The 10280-nt window shown below is 42.4% G+C and overlaps 2 protein-coding genes across 8 annotated transcripts in view; one reads left to right on the top strand and one right to left on the bottom strand.

Annotated features, from left to right (window-relative positions):
- Positions 1-16: 16 nt before the first annotated feature.
- Positions 17-6619, top strand: NDUFAF7 (NADH:ubiquinone oxidoreductase complex assembly factor 7). Of its 2 annotated transcripts, XM_075748853.1 has the most exons (10): positions 17-280; positions 375-538; positions 700-780; positions 1545-1655; positions 2641-2851; positions 3314-3372; positions 4110-4223; positions 5009-5152; positions 5483-5656; positions 6036-6619. In XM_075748853.1, the coding sequence occupies exons 1-10, from the start codon at positions 199-201 to the stop codon at positions 6246-6248; spliced, it is 1353 nt and encodes a 450-aa protein (XP_075604968.1). In that variant the 5' UTR covers positions 17-198; the 3' UTR covers positions 6249-6619. The 2 variants fall into 2 exon arrangements, with proteins under 2 accessions (XP_075604968.1, XP_075604967.1); XM_075748852.1 differs by lacking the exon at positions 375-538 and having other exon boundaries at positions 18-280.
- A 342-nt stretch (positions 6620-6961) lies between these two features.
- Positions 6962-10280, bottom strand: part of PRKD3 (protein kinase D3) — a 47038-nt gene continuing 43719 nt past the window's right edge. For all 6 annotated transcript variants that reach the window (XM_075748846.1, XM_075748847.1, XM_075748845.1 and 3 more), the window contains one exon: positions 6962-10202. In XM_075748846.1, coding sequence (XP_075604961.1) covers positions 10029-10202 — 174 coding nt within the window. In that variant the 3' untranslated portion in view covers positions 6962-10028. The remainder of the gene's footprint in view (positions 10203-10280) is intronic.

Raw genomic sequence — 10280 nt, 5'->3', positions numbered from 1 at the left:
GGACCTCGCCGGAGGGGGACGGGGAGAGCGGGCGTCTCAGACAAATCTAGCCGGTCTTTCCTCTGCTCTCAGCGGCGGTTATCCGTTGTTTCTTCTTCACGCAGGTGGTGGAACGTAGCGCAGCCACCAAGCGGCCAGGACCCGGGGAGGAGGACAGAGGAGGAGCAGCCGCGGGTGACAGACGCCGGCGCCGCTGTCATGGTCCCGCTGCCCGCGCGCCGCGCGCTCCTCGCCGCCGCCCTGGGCCCTGCCGGCCGCCGTCGGCTCCCCCGTCACCATGGTAACCTCCGCCTTCTCCCCCCCCCCCCCCCGCCCCTCCCCGGAGCCGCGGGGCGCGAGCCGCCCCGCTGAGCTCCCCCCTCCTCTCCCCGCAGCTCCGGCGGCGGCGCGACCCTCCTCGGGCGCGGGGAGCGGGCCGGAGGCCGAGGGGTCCAACCGGGCCACCGCCTTGCTGCGGCACCTGCTGCTGAAGCTGCGGGCCACCGGGCCGGTGACGGTGGCCGAGTACATGCGGGAGGCGCTCACCAACCCCGGCCAGGTGCGGGCGGGGCCGGGCCGGGGGCTCCCCTCCGCCGCGGCCTGCGGGCCGGGAGCGCTGTGCCTGGGCACCCGGGGCCCGTAATGTCGCAGCCGGGCGGAAAGCGGCCCCGCCGTGCGCCGCTCACCGGGCCCCGGCCCCTCTCCCCTCTCCCCCCGCAGGGTTACTACACGCACCGCGGCGCCATCGGCGAAACCGGGGATTTTGTCACCTCACCTGAAATAAGTCAGGTGTTTGGAGAGGTAACGCGTACTTCCTTGTGTCCGAAGTATCTTTTTCTCGTTCTTGAGCTACAGGGGGCTAGCTGCGATTTCCAAGCCGGTATTTGTGTGTGTTACCGATGTCAAAATACTTGAATAGCAACGATGAGCAATAGACACGAGGCTTCAAGTTATTTCCCAAATGAAAAAAAAAAAATGGTTTTGGAGGAGGAAGGAGTGTTTTGTTGTTCTGGAAGATGGGGGAGGCCTTTCATGTGTTATAATCTGGGACACCATCTGTGCTTAGTAACACATTTTTGTAGAACTCTTTTATAAATAAAAAAAGTTAGGATAGTTCCCCAATATGAAAACTCTTCTCAAAAATAACTTTCAGGTTTTGGTCTGGTTCACTCGGGTTTGTGTACCATTTCCAGTAGTGAAGACTGGCTAAAGGCTGCTCTCAGTGCCGTGATGATAAATGCATTGCCGTGAAGAACAGCTGCTCAGAGGCAGCTGGACGGTGACCTGCATTTGAGCCTTAAGTACAAGAAGTTCTTGTGCCAGCCGGAAAAGAGTCCCACCCATTTACTGGTGGAGAGTTGCTTCTGCTGGGCTGACAACAAACAAGCATGATTTTAATACCTAAAGAGGTCAAAGTTGTGTATCGTAATGATTTTTTGTAACTTTAAAATCCTGAGCAAGAGTATTGCATAATTTCTTAGTTTTTATCAGGAAAAAGGCAGCTATCACTTTTCACAAGTTCTCAGGTTATTACTGTAACTCTTTCTTGGTGTTGTTTCTGTCAGTTAATAGGAATATGGTATATCAGTGAATGGATAGCAACAGGCAAACCTAAAGTGTTCCAGCTGGTGGAACTGGGCCCAGGGAGGGGCACTCTTACTGATGATATATTACGGGTAGGTGAAAACTAATATTACTGTTCTCTACTTCTGGTTTTATTCTGTGGCTACACTGAAATCTGAAGGAATGAGGTTTTGCTGTAAGCAAACAATTTCAGTCAGGAGATTTCCAGCTTCGACTCTAATTCAAAGATAGGCATGGTTCCGAGACAAGGTCTCGGAGTTTAAAGCGGAACAGGGGCCAGTGTGTGCACGCTGCAGACACGCGTGTAATCTTTTCAACACCTCTCGACAGAAGGGGAGGGTGGTAATATTCCATTACAAATTACTTCTATATAGGAAATCAGCATCCAAACTGGAAACCATTTAGGAAGGTGCTGCTGTGTGTAACTGGGAGGGAGGCCTCAGTGGAAGCAATAGGAGGAAGCGGGGGGAGAATAATACAGGAGTGAAATTGTGTCAGTTCCTTTGGGGATTTAAGGGGCTTATTTCTTCTGAGTTAACTCTTCACGTTCAGTCATGCTTGCATGGCTGTCTTAATTAAAATACTGACCCAAAACCAGATTGCTAATGGGATTTAGTACCTTAGAAGAACTTTTATTCTATTTACATACATTAACGAAATAACTCTAATAAGCACAGTGAAATGTAGGATGTCAAGCACTTTTGTTTATGGTGTCTGGGAAAATAGAACCATTTTTCTCCTAATGCTCCTCTGCAGGTATTAGAGGAGTGAGTTACTCTCAGGCTATTACTATTCTAAATTAGCATTTCACATTGTTGTCCTTACAACTATGTAATGTGTGCTCTATTTTGCCAACATTATTAGAAGGGTAGCAGCTTTTATTAAAATTAATGGAGAAATCTCCACTTTTTTCCTGGAGGAGCAAACTGCAGTCTCTTTCACTGAGACTACTTTGTTAAATGAAAGCCAACTAAATCTTTCATCTTGAATATAAATAATGAGATTAAAGGTTAAATCTTAAACCTTTAAAGTGTACAGCATGTGACTGTGCCTAATAGAAATCATCTGCCTTTATAGGTCTTCAACCAGCTTGCCTCTTTACTTAGTAAATCTGATGTCTCTATTCATCTGGTAGAAGTGAGTCCCAAACTCAGTGAGACCCAAGCGCTGATGCTGACAGGAGGGAAGGTGCAGTCAAACCCCGAGGACATGTCTGCTTACATGAAAGGTGTTAGCAAGACTGGAATTCCTATTTTCTGGTATAGAGACATTCAAGATGTACCACCAGGTAAGAAGCTGCCCTTCCTCCATTTGCAGCTTCTGATAATGGAGGACATCTCTGCTAGCCTTCATAATTGGTAGAAAAGCAGTTAATGTACATATTTGTTGGTTTTGTATGAGTCTGAGGTAGGATCTTAACTCATTTTCGTAACTGCTACTTATTCTGACTACCTTCATTTTGGGATAGCTACCCAATTTCATATATACTTTTTCTTTTCATGGGAAGACATTTACTGGCTTTGCCTGAATCTCCTTTCATGAGAAACCAATCTAAAATTCATGGACTAGAAGCTAGAGCTAGCTGTAGAAATGCTGTCTTTGATGTATCCAAGCTGGAAGTAATGATAATTATTTCACAACCACATTAACTAGCTTCATTTAAAATTCATAAAAAACATTTTAATTTTCAAATGGAAGCTGCTATGGGAGTGTTAATAACTGAATACATTCTTTTTTTACCTTCCCGCAGGTTACAGCTTTTACTTAGCACATGAATTTTTTGATGCCCTGCCAATACATAAGTTTCAGGTATAGCAAAAATATTATTGTAATTGCCACCATCTACTTAGATGCCTTTGCTCTTTGAGGAAGAACAGAATTAGAGTTCCAAACTAGACACATGCGTTGTCTATGGTGATAAAATATTTGTAACTGAACTTGGACAAATAAGGCTTAATGCAGCTGATAACTGTAAAATTAGTAATTGTTCTTGAATGGAAAAACTTGTAGAAAGCAAGTGATTTCTTTTTGCTTAATTAAGTCTCAAGTTTATTTCTTATGCCACATTAATCGGTTTTTAATTTCAACATTATTTTACATACCACTACTAACAAAGACAATGCTCTGAAGGGCTTCCATTTGAATGGTAATGAGAATAGCAAAATAAAGGTTAGTTAGGATTCAGAAGAACCTTTCAACTTCAATTTGATAATTTATTAAAATCACTGGTAGGATAAGTTGATTTTATTTTGTTAAGTTACACGTTGCACTGCCACTAGAAGACGCAGCATTTTTCTTAACAGCATCATTCATTCCTTTCAAGTATAGTTAAACCCGTATTTGTTGACTCTGCAGAGCAGTCTCTGCCACAGACTTTTTCCAAGGCAGTTATTGGAATTAAATAGGAGTGAATAGTTGTTAATAGCATACAATGTTCTTAAAACTTTTGTGAAAATGCTTGACACATCAGTTCAATTCAAAACCCAAGATACTGTGTCTGCCCACTAGAGCATAAAATGAGTACTCTGGGTTCATTCATTAAACAGAGAACAGAGAAAGGCTGGCGTGAGGTCTTGGTTGATATAGATCCAGAAGTTCCTGACCAGCTGCGGTTTGTCCTGTCACCATCCAGTACCCCTGCAACAGAAAACTTTATTCAGGTACGGTTATGCCTACCAGAGTTTGTACTTAGATCTTTACTGACCCTTTCAATTACATTTACCACTTCTCAGTTACTCTGACAGCAAGAGGAGGGTTCTCAGTCTATAAATAAGTAAATACCACTTACCATTTCCATTCTGCAAAACTTCCATAAGCATTTAACTTTGTATGCTGTTAAATTGAGCACAAAAATAAACATGTACATCAAACCTTGCAAAATCAGAGCTTAAACAGACAAAACACTTCAGAGAGCAAACTGAGGCAGCGAGTGACAGGGCAGGTCCTGCACTGCATGTGTCACATCATCTCCACAGTGGCCCTGCCTAAGCCAAGCTCTCAGCTTGCTGTGTACTGTACTTGGTGCAGCTGGGTACTTCTGTGCTATACTGACCTTCAGTTGGAAGTGTCTAAGACTTTATTTTTCTAAAGTTACAAAATGAAGTAGTTGAGATTAAAACCAACTATGAAGTTTCCTACAGAAAGGCTTTTTTGCAGGGTGTACACAGCTGGAGCTATTTTCATTAACACAGTTTCACCTGATGCAAATATTCTTGTTACAAAAATGTTCATTTCAGTTAATAAGAGAGATGACTGAAATCCAGCAGTCACTAATTGAACATGACAATTAGCAAAAGCTAGCTCAAGCTCTAGGTAGCCTAGAATGCACTCCTGGCCCTCTGTGCCCCAGTGAAGTGACAACAATCACAAGACATCAAGTGTGAAGATCTCTTGGCCTGTATTTGTTTGCTAATACAGGTGTTTTGATCTTTGAACTCCGCACTAGCCTGAAGAAAGGAGAGATCATGTGGAAGTGTGTCCCGAGGCTGGGGTCATCATTCAGAGGCTTGCCTGTCGTATAGAAAAGGATGGCGGGGCTGCGCTGGTTGCTGATTATGGTCATGATGGAACCAAAACTGACACTTTCCGGGTAGGTCATTTACCCTGAAATAAGAAGCCAAAATACTCTCTTATTTGTCACTTGGATCATTAAGTTCTTGTAAGACAAAGATCTTGGGTGGCCATAATAGCAAAACCCATATTATGCTGCAGTCACAAAACTGAGTACTTGCTTCATCAGTAGCCATACGGTTTTCTGCCAGACAGGTAAGATAGGTGTTGCAAGTGCTCAGATTATCTCAAATTTTCAAAGTATAATTTGCTATTTTTGCTGCTCACATGCCCAATTTAGTCTTTTGCTGGCACCAGCTGTGGTAGCTAGGACTACAGCTGAGTATAATCTTCCAATTTAATTTTTCAGGGTTTCCAGAATCACAAACTTCATGATGTGCTGAGAGCTCCAGGTACAGCAGACCTGACAGCAGATGTTGATTTCAGCTATCTTCGAAAGATGGCCCAGGGAAGAACAGCCACACTAGGCCCCATAAAACAGCGGGAATTTTTAAAGAACATGGGCATTGACCTCCGATTGCAGGTATGATAGCGTTTACAAGTACATAAGCTCTCCTAATCTACAAGCAGCAAGAGCTTTTATAAAAATCTGATTTTAAAAGAAAGTTGTTTAAAACAACACATAGGTGCGAGATCAAAGAGTTGCTTCTCGTAGACATAAGTTACGCTGGATCCCTCAAAGTAAACATCAAATTATATTTAGGAGTATTTAACCTAATACGTGGCTACATATACATTGATGTATGAGCTCCACCAGGGATCTTGCCAGTTCTGCTGAACACTAGGGCACTGTTACATTAGTATAAGTGAAAAGGATGCAGCAAGCGATTGCAGGTATGAGGGAATTCATAGCAAAGCAGGAAGGGCTACAACCTACATTCTTTTTGTGTTTGTTTGTTTAGGTGCTCTTGCAGAATTCATGTGACACAGCCACTCGTGAGCAGTTACTTCACAGCTATGATATGCTGATGAATCCCAAGAAGATGGGGGACTGTTTTAACTTCTTTGCCCTGCTGCCTCACCACAGACTTGTCCATCCTGACAAGAAACATAAGCCAGAATCAAAGTCTCCCTTACCACCTGTTGCTGGATTTGGTGAGCTTTTACTGAAGTAATTCTAAGTACTACAGCAATAAGTCCAATAGTAGTAGCTTTCAATAGCAACTTACTAAATAAAAAAGTAAAAGGAATGGAAATTTTATGATTTCACAAACTAAATGTTTTGCAGTAATTCACTTAGCATATAAATACTGCATATGTAGCTATCTTTGAACTGAAAGCACATGGAATGTCACATTACTGCTCCAGGCGGTTTTCTCACACCAATCTATGCTTCAGGGCTTGGCCACGTTTTGGTAGGGAGTGCTATTTCAGAGTAATTGTAGTGCTGCACACTAAACCAATTGACTGACCTACCCTGTACCTGTAGAAATCAAACGCTGCAGGTACAGGAACCAGCATACACAGAGCAGAGAATGAACAATGTTTCAAGGAGACTTTCAGTCAGCTCTATCATAAGACCCCTAGCACATCTGTTTGTTGCTGACAAGTTTTAACTTGTTTCCACTAGTAAACATTTCAAAGAAGAACTTTGTTCTGGTACTTGCTGAAACCACCAGATCTCTTGACATTTTGAAGGTATTTTTATAAAGAGAATGGTGACAGGAACCATGCAAAAAGAGTTATTAGTTTAAAAATCTAATTTCTAACAGAATTCTCACAGCAAGGCATATCTAATGACAGATCCACAGCCAAGGAAGCATAAAGAAACATTTACTTCTAAGAACATTTCATAGAGAATTCATGTAAATAAAAAGAACAAATCTGATAGGGAAATAAATTTTATTTTCAAGCTTATCAGAGGATATTTACAAACAATGGGATGTATAAAAATATAAAAGTACTTGACAGTGTCCTTTTGAGCCTATAAATTTTACATGAGCTTTTTTTCTAACATCATCATAGCACTATTTCTTGAATGAACGCAACTTAATTCATCTAGGGGTAAGGATATTAAACGCTGTAACCTACTGCTGTCAAAGTTTGCAGTAAAGGTAGGAAAAAAGGGAATAAAAAAAACTCAGCTAATTTTACTACTCTGAAGAAAGTTTACTTCTAATTATGTCCAATTTTTTGGTTCCTCAACTACTAGCCACTTGTGGCTTCTATTGTCTGGCCCCATAAGTCTGCACATATGATCAGGCAATCTCCTCCAAAGGCCAACAGCATTTTTGGTTTTTTAATAAAATTTGAAGAATAAATAGATCTTAATATTTTGGAGCAGAGCAGACTCTATGGGGAGAGATACCAGCCAGGCCTTCTACTTCATTGTTGTCCCCTCCTTCCTCTGTTCCTCTTGTGCTTTTTCAAGCGACTGAGCTGGCTTTTTTTCCCCTCCCTTAAAACAACAACAACAACAAACCCAACCCCAAAGCACAGGAAAACCTGAAGTGACAGCTGATGTATAAAATCTGAAGTTTAAAACCAGACTGTATCTACATTATTACAGTTAGGATGGAAGATAGCAATGGCATCACTGAAATTTGGTCACTTGAGCAGTGGAAGTAGAAAAAAAAAAAAAGGCTGCTTCCCTCGCCAAGCCTGGGCAAGTGCTAGACTACCAACTTCATAGGTGATTGTTCTGGTTCCAAAGATGAAAAATAGCGTCTCTCCAAAGAACCAGTCTGGAAACCCTGCCTTAACTGGATGGCAAGATTAAGGGACAAATTCCACCCCTTCTGAATTCCTCTGTGCTGCCTTGACAGGATGGAAGGGGGAGTATGATGCCCAGTGTAGGAGGGGCAGGGACTGCCATCAGGCAAGTCCCCTTGCACAAACCTGAGAAAAACACGTGCTAAGAGAGAGGATGCGGGGTGGTCTGAAGGGCTGAAACGCTCTGCACGCTGCTGACTATAGGGAACTGCCCTACAGATTGCACACAAGTTTTGTACAAAGCTTGATGTATCCTAACGGGGAAGCCAGAGTCCAGCCTTTACCAACTTAGACACCTACAAAATGCAGTGGTGGTTAGATTACGGGCAATAGGAAAAGAAATGGTGGGTTAGAGACCCAAACCTACCTGTGGGTACATACTTCTGCAACTGCCACTGACTTTACTGCCACGTCTCTGTCGTTGCAACCAGCTGACAGCCCTGAAATAACCATGTAAAATTTGATGCACACGTATCTAAACTTAGAAGAGTCTGCCCACCTGCTTCATTACCTGAATAACAGTAGAAAAAAACCACACTTATCTACACACACACACACAAAAATCTTTGTAGGAGAGAGAGGAGCTACCCCAAAGCCTCTCACTGATGTTGCAGTTCAAGCTTGTATTGGTATTTTTAAAAGTATTTCAAACCCAGCTCCAGTTAAGCAGCTCAGCACATTGGGCATACGTACAGCCATCCAGCACCTTCCAGCAGCATGATGCTGTTATCCCACACAAAAGGACAGATTTCACCTTTTCTATTTTTTAAAATAGGGCCAAAAAAAAAAAAAGAAAAAAGAAAAAAACCTCTTCCATTTGCATTTAGCATTCATGGCCTCAAATTTCTTTGAAATATCGTGAACTTTAACCATTACACCACTCTCTGAGGGAATCATTTCCACAGAAAACTGCTGCTTCCTCTCTATTATGCCACAAGTCCAGTAAGTGGTTGGGAATCCATCAACACGAGGCTTCTGCATAAAAACCTGACTTGGGAGTTGGGTTTGGACTCTTCCTTCAGCTTAAACACCAACACTGAGCACAGTACAGGGAGGGGATGCAGGTCAAGGTCAGAAGGCAAAGCCCTTTCTCCTACAGTCCAGCTGCCCTGGCAGAAGCAACAGGTGATTTGATAATCTGCTGTTACTCCTAGGTTTCGAGCAGAGCTAAGATACAAGCTAGCAGGCTACAAACTACTCCTGATGTTAAGTCCAGGGAACCTTAAAAAAATTAGAAAAATATTAGAAAAATTTAAAAATCTAATTACTCAAAACAACAGAAGAAAGCTGCATGTGTTTTTCCCTATTCTTCCACATCCTTCTGCTAGAAGCTGTTTTTCCAGAGTGAAAGGATATGCTACATCAAGTCTTGTGTGCTCTGTGCAATACTTGTGTAGTTTTAAGGCAAAATGCCTTTGGTGTGTATCAATGATGTGTGCCAGCCTTGCACAGCAACACTCTGTCGTGGCTTATTGCTCTGTTTTAACAGACAAAATAAAGGACTAGCATAGCTTTGACTGTCCTCTCTTTAGATTGTCAGCTAGCATTTCAAGAGGAATGTAAGAAGTTACGGGTTTTTCTGTTTTGGGGTATCCGAGAAAAGTTCAATTAGGGCAAAGACACACATATTTAACTGTCTTAACAGCAGCAAATTATTCCTTCATCTATGAAGCTGTATTCGACCTAAACCATCATGTTTTGCTACTAGCCAAGGTATTCTGCACCGATTTCTTTTTACAATCTCTTTTCACCATGCACAGTTTAGGAAATGGGAGATGTATCTAAGTAACAGAAAACAGTCCTCTATGGCCTAGTAAATAGGGATTAGAAAACCATTACAAAATTCTTATTGTGTAGGCTATGAAAAAAACCAAAACAACCTTGAAAAACACACAAACCACTCAATCTGTACACATTACACCTCAGTAATGGCTTTGTAGCCACACAGCTTGGTGAAATGTTACCCAACAGGGCTTATCCCACTGTCCAGTAACTACTCATAGTTTAAGTCAGAGATGGAGAAAAGCTTGTCAGATGACAGTCTATTCCCATGTCAATGCAGGATCCTTTGGGGCTTTGTACGCTGTGTACAGCATTCAGAAAGAGCAACAGTTGTTCCAAAACTTATCTTCAGTTTCTGTCTGGAGTGTCCTTCTCTGCCGCAATTTGGCATAATGAATAAATCAAGGGTCTTCTTCCATGTCATCTGGATTAGGAGCCATAATAAAATGCTGGGGGTACTCAAGGTTGTGTTCATAAGCGTGTTCTTTCCAGCGTGCATCATCACTCTCATGGGTAATGTAACGCTCTCCAATGCGCGTTTCAAATTCTCTGAGATCAAGCCAAGTCTGATAATCCTAAGGAGTAAAAGAGATTTAAGGAAGCAGTTTAAGAAACAGCAGCACTACATTCTCACCGATAAATTCTTCTGCAGT

Source organism: Balearica regulorum, chromosome 3 (assembly GCF_011004875.1).
Source record: "Balearica regulorum gibbericeps isolate bBalReg1 chromosome 3, bBalReg1.pri, whole genome shotgun sequence".
Taxonomy (NCBI): Eukaryota; Metazoa; Chordata; class Aves; order Gruiformes; family Gruidae; genus Balearica; species Balearica regulorum.
Note: the sequence above shows the minus strand (reverse complement) of the source record. Positions and strands in the feature narration are given on the sequence as shown.

What these genes read in the sequence shown, in the direction of transcription:
- NDUFAF7 (XM_075748853.1), top strand. Translation starts at nt 199, where the DNA reads ATGGTCCCGCTGCCCGCGCGCCGCGCGCTCCTCGCCGCCGCCCTGGGC. An exon ending in TTACTGATGATATATTACGG is followed by an intron (nt 1,656 to 2,640) that starts GTAGGTGAAAAC and finishes CTGCCTTTATAG; the next exon opens with GTCTTCAACCAGCTTGCCTC. An exon ending in CCAAAACTGACACTTTCCGG is followed by an intron (nt 5,153 to 5,482) that starts GTAGGTCATTTA and finishes TTAATTTTTCAG; the next exon opens with GGTTTCCAGAATCACAAACT.